At 46.3% G+C, this 16259-nt stretch overlaps 1 protein-coding gene across 1 annotated transcript in view; it reads right to left on the bottom strand.

Annotated features, from left to right (window-relative positions):
- Positions 1-14407, bottom strand: part of SVEP1 (sushi, von Willebrand factor type A, EGF and pentraxin domain containing 1) — a 142441-nt gene extending 128034 nt beyond the window's left edge. The window contains exon 1 of the mRNA XM_015409584.1: positions 13838-14407. Coding sequence (XP_015265070.1) covers positions 13838-14407 — 570 coding nt within the window. The remainder of the gene's footprint in view (positions 1-13837) is intronic.
- Between the last annotated feature and the right edge of the window lie 1852 nt (positions 14408-16259).

Below are 16259 nucleotides of genomic sequence, written 5' to 3'. Positions count from 1 at the left end.
ACTGCTCAAGCAGTGTTTTTTGTTGTTGTTGTTGTTCAGTCGTACAGTCGAGTCCGACTCTTCACGACCCCATGGATCACGCCACGCCTTCCGGTCTTCTGCCGTCCTCTGAAGTTTGCTCAACTTCATGTTCGTTGCATCTATGACACTGTCTAACCATCTCATCCTTTGCCGTCCCTGTCTTCTTTGACCTTCAATCTTTACCGGCATCAGGGTCTTCTCCAGTGAGTGCTCCCTTCTCATTTGGTGGCCAAAGTATTTGAGCTTCAGTTTCATTATCTGGCATTCCACGGAACAGGGTTGATTTCTTTTAGGATTGACTGATTGGATCTTCTTGCAGTCCAAGGGACTCTCAAGAGTCTTCTCCAGCACCATAGTTCAAAATAATCTATTCTTCTGCGCTCGGCCTTCCTTATAGTCCAACTCTCGCAGCCGTACATGACTACTGGGAATACCATTGCTTTGACCATGCAGACTTTTGTTGGCAGGGTGATGTCTCTACTTTTTATCATGCTGTTTTTATTATGCTGAACCTAAACAGCTCAAGCAGTGTATTATAGTGCAAATATTGGACTTAGAAGGGAGCAATTGTTTACGACATCTGTTTTGAGATTTCCCCCCGCTTTAGGAGCTTATTCATATCCTTAACGTTGGGAAGAGGGTGGTCAATACTTAACAGAGTTGGTTACCCACTAAACTTAATTTGCTTTATTTTGTAACAAAGGATTAGAGATTGATTAAACAAATGTAAAATATCTTATCCAAATATATTTAAACTACTGTATGTAGCTTGGATCCAATGGAAAATTTCTACTGACAGAAAGGACTTTTTACATTGATTCTCTCTTCCCAGGGGGAGTATTTTGGGGGACATTTTTGGCTGCAACAGGAAGGAAGTCCCATTCCAATGATGGAAATCCCTGCCATTAGTGGAGAGTTACTATAGGATCCAAGTTTATAAGTATTTGCGTTTCCACAATAAATTATGGCATCTTTTAATTGTTAGCATATAAAACTAAGCTATCCCTTGCTACAAAACATTAAATTGTTTTCCCCAGCACTTGAACAATGTTATCAATCACTCTGTATGCAACCACTCACATTGGTAAACGTACACACACATACTCGCAAGAGGCAGAGAGGAAGACAGCTTTTCTTTACTGTTGCTATGAAAGTTTCTGCTTTCATGGCACTGCTATGCTCCATTCTATTTCTTACATTTTTATTATCCTTCCAAATTCTCCATCCCCAAAACTAGCAAAGCTACCTACCCTAAGCTCCATCACATGCTATGAAACTATCCAGATAAATGGCATCAATCCACTGAATCCATCTGGTAGACCTGTTGGTCCACAATCTGCCTTATTCCTATATTTTCCTCATTTCTGATTCTTATATCTTCACTCAGAAGTGTTAAATTTTTGTTCCCTGAAATTGCTTCTCCATCTTCCAGTACCTTCAGGCAGCCATATCAGTTTGCAACATTTCTTCATACTACACCATCAATGCATAATGCTTTTTCAGGGTTTCATAAACAAAACCCATATAGCTAATGTATTAGTAAGTCTTAGGTAGGTTTGCCATTTGCCCACCTTCAGTGAGTAAATCCCCATATTCCGCCCCACTCCTCCACCCTCGAGAAATTGAGGAGCAGGAGAAAAAACAGATAGAAAATGCACGGTGATGCTCTAGGAATTTCTCCATGTCTCTATGTCTTTATCATAGAAATTAGGGGAAATTCCTGGAGCATCACCCCAAACTTCATGCTCCCCAGGCACTGCTCTTAAAGTCTCCTCACATTTACCGAGGCACTGTTGGCAATCCTAGTCTTAGGCTTAACCAGCACCTGAAGAACTCCCCTTTGTCTGCCTTTGATGTCCTTTTATCAATGACGTGTCAGGAAAACAAAATATATTTTTAGTGAGGGAGTGTCCCAAGGAGAAGGAAAGCATATATTCTGAAAAGCATTCACAATTGCAAATGATCCATTTTAGAACTGTTGCAGCCAATAGACATTTTACTGAACATATGAATTCTGTAATAATATATTTTTGTGTCTGACTCTCTGATGCAATAAGTGCACAGACAAAATCTATTTACTGAGTCCACCTAGTCCAGTATTCTGCTTCTTATAATTGGCAAGAAAACATACTTCACAGCAGGCAGTTGTAGGATGACTATTCCCAACAAATGTTTATCAGTAACAGATGATTCTGAACCACGAAGCAAAGGTTTGCATTCCCTTCCTCAGTGCTTCTAAAAGGTCCTTTTAGGGAAATAATAATTAATTAACGATGCAATTAACTCCCTTAACAACTTGTAAGTGATTAACCTGTCTGTTCAAAGTCTGCTTTTTCAGTAAATGTTTCTCTTAACCCTAGTAGAAAAAGTACTCAACTATTTTTCTTTCTCACACTGCTTTGTAAGATAATTGCATTCCTTCCTTTGGCCCTTCCAAGAACAGTAATATGACTGCCTTTGTTTCTTCTATCATAGAAAGTAATTGCATTTCCAAGAGAAAAAGAGATAAAACAACTCAGTGGCTGTTCTGGAACTTGAACAAGAGATTTATTGAGAGACGAATGCCAAGCATTCAAATTTAAAGCATATTTTTAGAGCTAAGGTGAATAACTGAGTATGGGGCTCATCTGCCTGCTCAGTTGTAATGAATTATGGGCTGCGGTCACACGGAGCATTAGGCACACTAGAGGGACGGAAGATAGGCGGATTTTCCGGGCGCGATCTCACCGCCACATCTGGAAAGCGTCGAGCTCCCGTGGCGAACCCGAGGCTTCCCACGGAAGGGCAAACCGCGGGGCAAGGGCGGGTGCCTGATCGCGTTTCCGGTGGTAGTTCCGGCGCCCGCCCATGTCCCCTCGCAAAAAGGGTTTTTTTTTTCAAAGTCTCCACGGATGCGCACAAGTACCCAAGGGAGCATGCGCACATTTGAGTTTTTTTAAAAAACCAACCCCGTTTGCCCCGCGCCCCGCTTCTTTGCCGCGCCGCAGGACTGTGGAGTGATCGGCACCTCCCCCCTACCACGGGACCTCCATGGTAGGTCTGCTCGTGCAACTGCACGGTTTTTAGCCCCGGGGCAAACAGCCATGCTCCCCCCCCCCCCCATTTTCCTGCCCGTGTGCCCGCAGCCAAAGACAATTTTCTTACCATAAGCATCTCTCTGAAAAAACAGAATTAGGAGTGGTCACTCACCTACGCTGCTGGTCCAGCCTCCCATTCTCTGTACCCACAAAAGCCAGAACAGACCCATGCTACACTTAGGGCTGCCAACCTCCAGGTGGTGGCTGGAGATCTCCCGCTAATTTACAACTGATCTCCAGGCAACAGAGATCAGTTCACCTGGAGAAAATGGCCACTTTGGTAGATTCCGTTTCATGACACCCCATCGAAGTCCCTCCCATCCCCAAACTCCGCCCTCCTCAGTCTCCACTCCCCAAAATCTCCAGGTATTTCCCAACCCAGAGATGGAAACCTTAGCTACACTGCTATGACAGCCGGATATGAGCTCTTTTTACCCTCCCAATGAAATCAGTGAGGAAACTGAAAACGAGGTATTCAAGGAGAGAGGGCAATCACATACCACAGCATTATTATGGGTTTCCCCAGTTTTGACATCAGGCCTTGGGGTGGATCCAAAGCGCCACAAATGGGATTCTGCTCACAGAGCAAAAGCTTTTCCCTCCGACTGTAGCCTACTTACCCTTTCTGAAATGTTGTCCCCAAGTGACCTTCCCAAAGAACAGGCTTGGGGTGATTTGAGGGTCAACAGTTTGGAGAAATCAGCAGGGATTCCCCACCACCACTACATGTGCCCTTACACCAACAGAAACCAAGATTTGGGTCCAACCCTTCATGTGAGCAAGGGATCTTATTATTCACTCAGCTGGTTGGATAAATAAGAATGTCATCCAGGGATTAGTGCTTCAGTACTTGAAACGTTCCTTCTTAAACAGTCCCACATACCCCCACTTACATTAATGGGAACTTAACCAACATAGCCCAGGCTAGCCTGATCTCATTTGAAGAAGAGAAGAAGAGATTGGATTTATACCTTGTCCTTCACTACCCAAAGGAGTCTCAGAGCGGCTTACAATCTCCTTTCTCTTCCCCTCTCCACAACAGACACCCTGCGAGGTAGGTGGGGCTGCAGAGAGCTCTCTCTCGAGAACTGCTGATGAGAGAACAGCTCTGAGAGAACTTGTGACTGACCCAAGGTCACACCAGCAGCTGCAGGTGCAGGCGTGGGGAATCCAACCTGGTTCTCCCAGATTAGAGTCTGCACTCCTAACCACTACACCAAACTGGCTCTCAGAAGCTAAGCAGGGTCAGCTCTGGTTAGCACTTGGGGTGCAAGACCATTGAGGATGTCCTGGGCTGCTCCACAGAAGCAGGCTGTGGCAGACCACCTCTGTGTGTCTCTTGTCTTGAGAACTCTAGGAGGCTGCCATAAGTCAGCTGCAACTTGACAGCACTTTCCAGCACCACTGCATCAATGGGGCTATCCTAGATAAAGTACCTTGAAGGCTCACCCTTTATGACACTCAATTATTGATTGATTGATTGCCCACCAAAACCATGTAAAGATCTTGGATATATTCCTAAGAGCCACTTAAGAAAGAGTTTGGGTCTTCTTTGTATAACAAAATTACTTATTCTGAAATCTGGAAAAGGAAATGAAGATCTGTGCATTTTTAAGTCGGTAAATGAGAAATTTCTTATAGCAAGGCATTTTAGGAACACCAGCCAAAAAATAAAAACAAAAAGGTATAATACAATAAGAGTTTAAAAATAGAAGACGGTGGTATAATAGCTCAGAGGAAGAGGGAAAAGGTTGCTGTTAACATTGAAATGCAACTTCCTATATTCATTTCAGTAATGGTATTTTAACATAATAGAAGTCTTTTAGAATCCCTAGTAGGGCTGTATAATATTATCTCCAAGTTGTAATTTGTCTGCCAAAAAACAGACAAAGCAAAATGCCTAGTTATACTAAATATTGAGAGAATAAATTACAGCTGTCTGAATAAATACATGGTGTACTAAGCTGTAATGAGGGTGCCAATTGCTCTCTTCTTCCTGGATCAATAAATGATGTTGGAATAGTATCAAATCACCTTAAGAGTGTTTTTAAAATAATACTTAGCACTACTGAAGTGACTTACAAGGTGTCTTAGAGACACTATAACTTTCTGTCATATATTATATTTAGTTTTAGGTCATATTAAACAAGGATCCTAACCACATAGAGCAGGAGTGTCAAACATGCAGCCGGGGGCTGGATCAGGCCCCCAGAGGGCTTCCATCAGGCCCGCATAGGCCCCACCCTGACGTGTGCGTCACCTGAAAGTGACGCGACCACGCCGGGCACACTGGGGGCGGGGCCACGGTCATCCGAGGGAAAACTCTATGGTTTTCCCTCGGATGGTCGTGGCCCCGCCCCAGCGTGCCCATGCGCGCCTCTGCTTATTCTCGAAACTCCAAAAATGCCCACTGGTTCAACAAGGCTAGGGACCCAAGGCTAGGGACCAATGACATGTTAGGGAAGTGGAGACTGACGTCAACATCAAATATAAACTTCACTTTATAGCATCTCATCTGTTTCTGCTTAAAAAAAATGTTTTCCAACATATACCGAGGCACATATATTTTACCTTTTTGTTCAGCTGTATTAGCCCTTTGAATGTGCTCCAAGCAAACCTAAGTACTCAAGTCCTCTTGATATCAGTTGGAACATCCCCTTTTAAAACAGATTCTTAGGATTCTTCTCAAGCTGCCATATTCCACACTTCAGCACTTCACAGCTTCCATGCAGCTTTAGAAAATACCTCCAGGAATATGCTATGTATACATGTCATCATGAGGAGTCTTCCCTTTAATAAGTAAATTATCAATGTGTGTGTAATTATAAATGCCATCAACACTTCATGAGCGGAACAGCATGTGTGTGTGTGTGTAGACATGTTATTACATGTTAAAAGATGTAGCACTCATTGTTACATTCAAAAATATGGAACCACCAAATTTCATACCTCAATAACGCAATCCTAAGAAAAGTTACACCCGACTACGCCTGTTGACTTCAATTTACTTAGAAAGGTGTAACTCTGCTTAGGACGGCAATCTAAATGTATTAATGATTTCATATATTTGTGACTACAAAACCAAACTCATGAGCTGAATGGCTTCAACAGACTGTGGCTCATCAGAACTGACAAACTGGGGAAGACTCCTTTTGTCGATATTCAGAACCTTCCTTAGGATGTAGGCTAGTTTTCAGAAGGAATATTCCACAGTTCCTCCCACACTAGCTTTTTTCTGAGATGCATTAACCGTGCGATCTCGGACAGATGTTGGAAAAATTGTGGGGGCCGTGGCACCTATATTCATTGCTGGTGGGAGTGTTCCAAGGTCCAGGCCTTCTGGAGAGAAGTCAATGCCCAAATACTTTTAATTACAGGTTGTGCCCTCCAACTACAACCCTCCTTGTTCCTTTTGAATCATTGGAGTCATCCTGCCCCCAACGGGCTTGTGAAAGAGTTGATAGAATTGTGTCTTGCGGCTGCTAGGAATGTTATTGCATTTCATTGGAAATCTAAGAAGACGCTGCTATTGAGCGACTGGTATCTGAAATTGTGGGACTTCTTTTTACAGGACAAAGTTTCCACTAGCATCCTACGATCTGAAAATCAACCCGTTCCTGACAATCTTCAAGAAAAATGGATGCCCCTCTTAGAAGCATCAGCAGCACATAAAATCGACACCTCCCTGTTTGCCCTGCATAAACACCAGGATTTGCTTTCTTATTTTTAACTGTTTTTTAATATTAAATTTTAAAAAAAGCTTTTTTCTGAGATCAACTCAATTATTATAAGGAACCCAGATAGAATCATTACCAAACCACAGCATACCAGCTGTCACCCCATATTATTAAGGATCTAGCTTATGACAATTTTTCTGCTTTTTAACATAGTTACTGCACAAGCTGCAAAGTGTTGTTGAGGAATGGCAGAGGAATGATGTATGAGGCAGCTGGTGACACGGTTGGAGAGTTTTTTTCACAGCCCTTCCCATGAGCGAAACTGTCTTATGCAACTGGGGGGAAGTACTATTCATTTATTAAAATATTTATATTCCACATTTCCCATATCTTAAGGCCTCACCCCCCATTAAATGCCATAACAAATAAAACAGACTTGATCCAAAATCATAGGTGACAAATATTATTTATTTGCTTCATTTATACCTCGCCTTTCTCCCCAGTGGGGACCCAAGGTGGTTTATGTTGTTCTCTTCCATTCTATCGTCACACTCCTGTGCGGTAGGTTAGGCTGAGGTATGTGACCGGCCCAAAGTCATCCAGCAAGGTTCAATGGCAGAGTGCGGATTCAACCCTGGTTCTCCCCGATCCTAGTCGTATACTTAACTACTGTACCACACTGTCTGTCACTACTGATGTGCCCACCTGTACTCAGGAATTTATTTTAAAAAAACTCTCTGCCTCCACTCCAGAGAGCACCAGCAGCACAAGTAACAAGGACGACAGGTGCTTCAGTCACTTACAGTGCAATCCCAAGAAGAATTACACCCTTCTAAACCTACTGACTTCAATGTACTTAAAGGTAAAGGTTCCCTTGCTCGAAAGCCAGTCGAATCCGACTCTAGGGTTGCGATGCTCATCTCCGTTTCAAAGCCGAAGAGCAGCTGCTGTCCGAAGACGTTTCCGTGCTCATGTGGCCGGCATGACTAAACACCAAGGCGCACGGAACGCTGTTACCTTCCCACCAAAGTGGTATCTATTTATCTACTTGCAATTTCTTGCTTTCGAACTGCTAGGTTGGCAGGAGCTGGAACTAGAGACGGGAGCTCACTCCGTCATGCGGCACCCGGGTCTCGAGCTGCTGAACTACTGACCTCCCACAGCCTGCAGTTCAGCGTCTTAACCACTTGAGCCACCGCAGCTCCGTTCAATATACTTAGAAGGGTGTAATTAATTCTTCTTAGGACAGCACTGCTAATCCACTCTAGCAGCAGGCCCCTGGCAGTAGCCACCCATCCTCAGACAGTCATTGGCTACCAGCATCCTGCCTATCTCCTTTCTCTCTCACTTGTACAAAGGGCAGAAAATCCAGCATTCCGATTCGCAAATTAGCCCTGGGGAAGGGAGAGGCAGGATCTGGGAAGCAGGAGGCTTGAGACACAGCAGCAAAGTGTGCCAGGCATCAGGAGGGAGGAAGAGAGTCAGGCTGCTGCTGATCTCTGTGTTGAGTGAAAGTGCAGCAACGCTGGGTATCCAAGCAAGGCTCCTAAACTACCTGTGATCCACCCGCTTGAAGAGGGGGGGGGAGCTTTATGTTAATTTTCCTTTTAAAGTGCAGTGCAAGTGTGCTAATAATTTTAATACGCATAGCAAATATTCCAGCATTGCCGCTTATGCAAGTGCTGCCTGGCACTTTTGCCAGCGGAAAGGGTTTGCCAGACTGTAATCTATATTTAGAGCTGTTTGGAACCAGTGATTGACCAGTTTGCAGCTGACTGCAGAAGGGTAACGACTCAGCAGCTGTAGTGTGGGAACTTTATTGCTCTGATGCGCTGGGAGTCATATTTGGAAGCGTAACACTGTGTAATGTGTAAAAAAGTAAATGAGTATATAAGTGTTCATTTAGGGACATGAACACATGAAGCTGCCTGATTCTTGATCAGACCATTGGTCTAACGAGGTCAGTATTGTCTGCTCCAACTAGCAGCAACTTTTACATTACATTTACATGGCAGCAACTTTACATGACTACATGATCTTTTGAACTGGGAATGCTGGGGACTGAACCTAGGACTATCTGCATGTAAGGCAAATGCTCTACCACAGAGCCACAGCCACAACCCTCCTATATGCATTAATGGTATCAGTATGTCATCCTCAAGCTTTGGAGCCAACTCAGCCCATTTGTTTATAACTGACTTGCTGATTCTCTATTCCCTGAGTAACCATAAAAAACACTTGGTAGTCTTCCCACAAACCTTCTGCATTCTGATTTTAATCACTTATGTGTTCCTATTGCTTCAGCCCCCCCCCCCCAATGTGTTTTGCACTCTCTAGTAGTCCCAGAGGGAGCAAAACACATGTAGAAAAGGGGTGTGTGTGACCCAAAGCAATAGGGACCAAAGAGTGACAAAAAGGAGAATGCGGAATCAGCTAATGTGAGTGTTCAGTACTGATACCACCAAGAACATATAAAGATCCTGAGGAATCCAGCTAATATAACTATTTCAGTTCCTGGGCAGCTTCCACACCAGGATGTTTTATTTGGTGGTCCTCTGTTAAATCACCCTAAACAGCAAACGTAATTCGAACACTGGGCTGATCACCCTCCAGTTTGGTGTAGTGGTTAAGAGCGCGGACTCTAATCTGGGAGAACTGGGGTTGATTCCCCACTCCTCCACATGCAGCTGCTGGTGTGGCCTTGGGTCAGTCACAAGTTCTCTCAGAGCTGTTCTCTCAAGAGCAGTTCTCCAAAGAGTGTCTGTTGTGTGGAGGGGAAGAGAAAAGAGATTGTAAGCCGTTCTGAGACCCCTTCGGGCAGTGAAGGGCGGGGTATAAATCAGATCTCTTCTCTTCTTCTATTTTCCCTCCATTGTTAGCCATGGTTTCCCTTTTACATGTGATGGGCATTGGAGATCCTACCAGCAACACCATCACTGTGTTCTCACTTGACAGTTAGAATTGTTGTCCCCCCCATTTTAATTTTTATTTTATGTTCAGGAGCATGGGTAATGCTGCATAGGAATAACACAATACCTTTTAAAATCCCTCCACACATTTGCAGAGGCAACCCACCCTCCCCCTGTCCGAAAGGCAGGATTAGGTGCGAGGAATTCTCAACTTTATTTTAAAGAAAACCTTTAAGAGCATGAGTAATGCTGCACAGCGATAACACAACAGCTTTTAAAAACTTTTCTTTTAAAAACCTCAACATATTTGCAGTGTTCTCCAAGAGATCCTCTCCCCCTTCTCCCTGTCCAAAAGACAGGTTGGAGGATATTCTTCTGTTGTGCTAACTGTTGCAATCGACAAGCACTTCATGGAAGTCCTACAAATGACGTTTCCCTTTCAGACCCAAGAAACTGATAGTGCCCTGCCCAGGAAATATTTTAACAGGTTTAAAAAGGAATGAGAACTTTTTGTTGGATAAACGGGCTGCCAATGGCCCTCACACAAATCGAGGACAATTTCATTTGGGGACGTGAAAAAAACTGTGAGTCAGGTGGCTGAAATGTGGAAAATCCTTGGTGCAAAAGCAGCCTTGGTGGACATGCTGTACATAATCAATGTCTTTCTTATTTAGTAACTAACTTAGCCTAACAATAGAACAAAGTTTGAGTTCAGTGGCACCTTTAAGACCAACAAAGTGCATATACACTTCCTCAGACTTAGAGGTGTCACTGGACTCAAACTTTGGCCCCGGTCACACGGGCCAGATATCGCGGGGGGAGGCGTGGCTAATTGCCCCAGAGGAAACTAACGCGCGGCTGCCCAAGCACACGTCCCGGTCGAGGTCCCGTGGTTTGGGGGAAATGCCAATCAGACAGGTATCCTGCAGCGCGGCACAGAAGGCGCGCCGCGCGATCGCAGTAGCAATCGCTCTTTGTGCGCATGCGCTATTGGGCGCTGTTGCGCAACCTGCAGAGACGAACAGCAGCGGGCGCCGGATGCCATGTAAGTCCACCGGGAATGCGATCAGACGCCCGTCCTTGGCCCGCGGTTTCAGGAAACTAGTACCTACGAGTACTTTTTAACTCCGCACCTTCGGCGGGTTCGCCACGGGTTCGCCACGGGAGCACTGCACTTCCCAGATGTTGGGGTGAGATCGCGCCTGGAAAATCCGCAGGACTCCCGTGCCTCTCCTGCGGCAACTTTGCCGTGTGACCAGTACCTTTGTTCTGCTGCTTCAGACCAGCATGGCTACCCACCTGAATTTAGCCTAACAATGAAAGTTCTTGGGCCAAAACTTAAACTATAAAGAAGATACAGGTTATACTGAATTCCTGGATGGTGTTCTTTTAACAGAAGGTGATGTTAAGATGGTTGTTCGTTATCACTGCTAGGAAGGAACAAATTGGGACAACAACGTAGCCAGGCTTTTTCAGCTGCTACTACTTTTTCATTTGAGGAACCATCTGTATTGTATATTGCAACACGTATAGCGTGATTGCCAATTTGCCTTGGATGAATGGGCACCAAGGGGAGAACTGTGCACTACATCCAAGTGTGTGAAAGTCCCATCTTTTTAAAATTAAAAGGTCCCTTGGGAGGTTATGATTTTAAACCAAATGGTTAGTGCCATAGATAAACAGCACACCGAACAATACTCCTTTGCAATGTCTCCTTTGCTACCTATCCAAGGAGGCTTGATTACACAATGAAAATGTCATGCACAGCCCTGGGATTTTTTTTGCAGCTGTGCACAAGCTGAGTTGCAGCACACATTGTTGAATATCATTGTGCTATAGCAATCATCTGCAACTGTTTTGTCTCGTCCACATAGGAAGACCCAGTTGCAACTTGCAAATGGTTGCTATGGGTCAGTGACAGCACAGTATCCAATGATTTCTGGATGCAGCCCAGAAATAGTTGTGTGTTTCCTTCACCTGGGATCCAGCTCACAACTTCAGTACCCATATTCGTTGCACCACCTGCAAACAAAGTGCTCAAAAGTGCAGGTAGACAGCTGCATTAGCAAATACTGGCTAGGATATGACTATACCATCAGTTTTTATCACAGCTTTGGGTTTAACCCAGACCAACAAGATGGTTCCTAGTTAGATGTTGTGGCTCGGCCCTTCATTACTTAAGCATTTGCTGTGAATTCAGACATGTCCACATGCTCTATGGCTGTTTTAACAAGTGAAGCTTAACCCAACTTTTCTTGGACAAAGGATGTGGCATTTTCACATGTAACATTCCTTTTATGAGTCGGTGTGAATGTGTTTCTGGATGTCTCCTGTCAAGGTAAAACCTGCGCTGGTTAGAATATTCATTTGATATTTAAAGGGCTTTTTGTCTACTTTCTTTTGCACTAATGGCACCCACACACATAAGTGAGCTGAAAGGGCATGCAAGCACCCTGCCATCTGAATGTAAACTGTCACACTGACTTCAAACACATCTCATATAAACACATCTGTCTTCTAATTTCTATCCACTTTCCACTAACTGTGTTCTGAAATGACCCATAAGGGTGCCATCCTTGGAACATGCTTAAGGGTCATACTTGATTTAAAGTAGGTTTATTATCCTTGTGTGAAAGCCGGTGTGGTGTAGCTGTTCATGTGTCTGGGATCTGGGAGATATAAAAAGTTCTTTCTGGAATGGCCAATTTTAATGTATTTATTTAGATATTTATACCCCGCTTTTCTCCCCAGAAGGCAGCTCAAAGCAGTTTACACAAAGCCGTTCTCCCATCCTCCATTTTATCCTTACAATTACCCGGTGAGGCAGGTTAGGCTGGAAGAGAGTGAATGTCCTAAGTCACCCAGCAAATTTCTGTGGCGGAGTGGAGATTAGTCTGCCATCCAACACTGAGTGGCAGATAGGGTTGCTAGATCCCCGTTGGGAAACTCCTGGAGATCTGAGGACAGAGTCTGGGGAGAACAGGGATCTCAGTGGGGTACAACTAGAGTCCACCTTCCAAAGCATCCATTTTCTTCAGGGGAACTGATCTCTATAGTGTGGATATGAGCTGTAATTCCGGGGGATCCCCAGTGGGAACTTGGAGGCTGGCATCCCCGGCAGAGTGGAGATGAGTCTGCCGTCCAGCATTGTTAACCACTACACCACGCTGGCCCATCATGCACACGTGCAAGGAATTCCTTTGCCCTGTGATGGACGGGCATGAAGTAGGAACCCATTTCCAAAACCCGGCACAAGAGAGAGTTCCCTCTCCTTCCCTCCCGGTTCCCCCTCCTTATTGGACAGCAAAGGGGGGGTGTGCTCTTAAACGCAGGCTAATGACTGCGAGTCCCGACCCCACAAATGGGCATGGTGACTTCAGATTAACGAAAGGGGATTTAAGGGGAGCAGTCCAGGGAGTCCCATGCTATTCAATGGGGCCTACTCCCAGGAAAGGAGCTGCGGTGGCTCAAGCGGTTAAGATGCTGAACTGCAGGCTGTGGAAGGTCAGTAGTTCAGCAGTTCTAGACCCGGGTGCCGCATGATGGAGTGAGCTCCGGTCTCTAGTTCCAGCTCCTGCCAAGTTGTTAGAAAAAGTGTAATCTAAGACCACCTTTCTAATGAAAACAGAGGTTAAGGGGTTTTTTAATAGACATTTTAGGGTTCTATAAGCAGCTGCAATGGATCAAGTGGTTAAGATGCTGAACTGCAGGCTGTGGAAGGTCAGTAGTTCAGCAGTTCGAGACCCGAGTGTGCCGGGTGATGGAGTGAGCTCCTGTCTCTAGTTCCAGCTCCTGCCAACCTAGCAGTTCGAAAGCAAGAAATTGCAAGTAGATAAATAGGTACCACTTCGGTGGGAAGGTAACAGTATTCTGTGCACCTTGGTGTTTAGTCATGCCGGCCACATGACCACGGAAACGTCTTCGGACAGCGCTGGCTCTTCGGCTTTGAAACGGAGATGAGCACCGCAACCCTAGAGTCGGATTTGACTGGCTTTCGAGCAAGGGAACCTTTACCTTTTACTCCCAGGAAAGCGCGCCTGGCTTGTGGCTTGTCCCCAACAGCGCGCCGACCGCGGGACGTCCAGGAAGCTGCGGCCACCACAGTGCCCGCCCGGCCCGAGTCCCTCCCTCCCTCCCTCCCTGCCTCACTCACCGCCGCCTGCTGGAAGGCGCCCTTGGTGTAGGTGCCGCCCCCTCGGTAGCCGATGGCCGGGATCTCGCGGCTGAGCAGGGCGCACTTGTGCTGCTGCGGCCGGGCCGGGGGCGAGATGTAGTCCACGCGCGGCACCACGTTGGTCTTGGAGGAGAAGGTGACGAGGGCGACGCGCGTGGCCGTGGGCACCACCGGGAAGTCCGAGAGCAGCTTCTTGACGAAGCGCAGCTCGCTGAGGAAGTTCGCCTGGCCCACGCTCGACGACTCGTCCACCAGGAAGACCAGCTCCAGCCGCCCGCTCTTCTCCCGCAGCCGCCTCACCTGCCGCTTGAACAGCCGGCCCAGCTTCTCCACTTTTCTCCCCGGCGCGGCGGCGGGAGGCGGCTGCAGCAGCGCCGCCCCGGCGGCCAAAAAAGACGACGACGACGAAGAAGAAGAAGAAGAAGCAGCAGAAGCCGCCAGCGCCGCCAAGGAGCTCAAGTTGAGCGGGCGGTAGAGGGCGACGGACTGAAAAGGCGCCCAGCCCCACACGCCGCCGCCCCACAGGAGCACGCTCAGCAGGGGCCACATCCCGCCGAGACGCCGCCGGCCCCCCTCCCCGCACTCCCTTGGCGCACTTTTCTTGCTCTCCCAACTCCGACCCTGCCTGGCTTTTGGCGCGCACGTGGAGAAGCCCGGGGGCTCTTCGCGCTCTCCCCTCTCTCTGCCGCCTCCGTGGGGAGAAGCGAGATCCGGAAAGCGGCTCCTCTCCTCCACCGCCCGACTCTGAAGTGCTTGGCGGGGTGGTGGTGGTGGTATATCCGAGATATGAATATCTCTCCTCCCCTCGCTTGCTCGCTCGCTCTCTCTCTCTGCTGAAGTTGTTGCTGTCACCAGAGCCCCTCCGGTGTCTGCCGGCCTGTCAACATTCCCAACGCAAACACATCGGCACCGAGGCTTAAGCTCTGATTGATCCCATATGTCTGGCAGGGAGCGACGGACGGAGAAAGGGAGGGGACGAAAAGGGGAAGGGGCGGGGAGGGTTCAGATTAAAAAAATAAAGAAAGAAATGGAGAGAGAGAGAGAGATTTAAAAGTGAGAGTCGATGGATGGATGGGTCTAGCTACCAGGAGTACCACAGTAATTGGAAGCTGCAATAATACACGCGAGGGGCGGGTCCACCTTCCACCTCTATTCCAGTATTTCCCAGTGTCCTGGAAAGGTTTTGATTTCCCAGAACATCACAGTTCTATAAAATATAACAGATTTCCACTCTGAAAAGAATCAGGTTTACAACTGAGGCTGCGATTCTAAGAACACTTCCCCGGGACTAAGCCCCACTGAATAAAATGGGATTTACTTCAGAGCTGACCAGTTTAGGACTGCTGTCTGAGCCAAGCTCCAGGTCCAGAATTCCTGTATCTAATCTAACAATTAGTGGCTTCTTTCTTTGCTTGGAACAATGGTGCAGTGCCAGCACTTAGTCCTGGCACGAAGAAGAGAATGCCTCTAAGGATCTGCGAAGTGCATTCCTCTCACCACAACCTACTTGTTCATATGTGGAGATTAGAGGGTAGGGTGTCCAGTTGAGGTGCTGCTTAAAAAGGTAAAGGTTCCCTTGCTCGAAAGCCAGTCGAATCCAACTCTAGGGTTGTGGTGCTCATCTCTGTTTCAAAGCCGAAGAGCCAGCGCTGTCTGAAGACATTTCCGTGGTCATGTGGCCGGCATGACTAAACACCAAGGTGCACGGAACGCTGTTACCTTCCCACTGAAGTGGTACCTATTTATCTACTTGCCATTTCTTGCTTTCGAACTGCTAGGTTGGCAGGAGCTGGAACTAGAGACGGGAGCTCACTGCGTCATGCAGCACACTTGGGTCTCGAACTGCTGAACTACCGACCTTCCACAGCCTGCAGTTCAGCGTCTTAACCACTTGAGCCACCGCAGCTGCTTATAGAACCCTAAAAATATCTATTTAAAAAACCCCTTAACCTCTGTTTTCATTAGAAAGGTGGTCTTAGATTACACTTTTTCTAACAACTAGAGCAATGTCTGGAGCGTCAAATGGGAGGTAGGATTACATCCACAGAGATAGATGGGTATTAGTGCAGAATTTTGGTTCTATGATCATCATTATCTTATTATTGCCCTAATCATCCACTGTTCACCCATGCTCATCTGAATTAGGGAACTGTATGAAACTCCCACTATCCCAGTGTGGCTTTCCATTGTTTGCATTACTATCACTCAAAAAGCTAAAGTAGAAGCAATTTATGGAGATGCCTTTGTGAGAGAAATCTCTGGCATGTTCACACTGGAAAGGTAGATGTTAAAGAACTCTTTGTTTGGGGCCTGGATTTCATGGAAGTGTGTCAATGAACAGAGGCAATGTTTTAATCCTTGCTCAGTTCAAAACAAGACTCATATTAAAAATTAGTTGCCA

This window comes from Gekko japonicus, unplaced genomic scaffold, assembly GCF_001447785.1.
Source record: "Gekko japonicus isolate JY-2015 unplaced genomic scaffold, Gekko_japonicus_V1.1 scaffold1981, whole genome shotgun sequence".
NCBI lineage: Eukaryota > Metazoa > Chordata > Lepidosauria > Squamata > Gekkonidae > Gekko > Gekko japonicus.
Note: the sequence above shows the minus strand (reverse complement) of the source record. Positions and strands in the feature narration are given on the sequence as shown.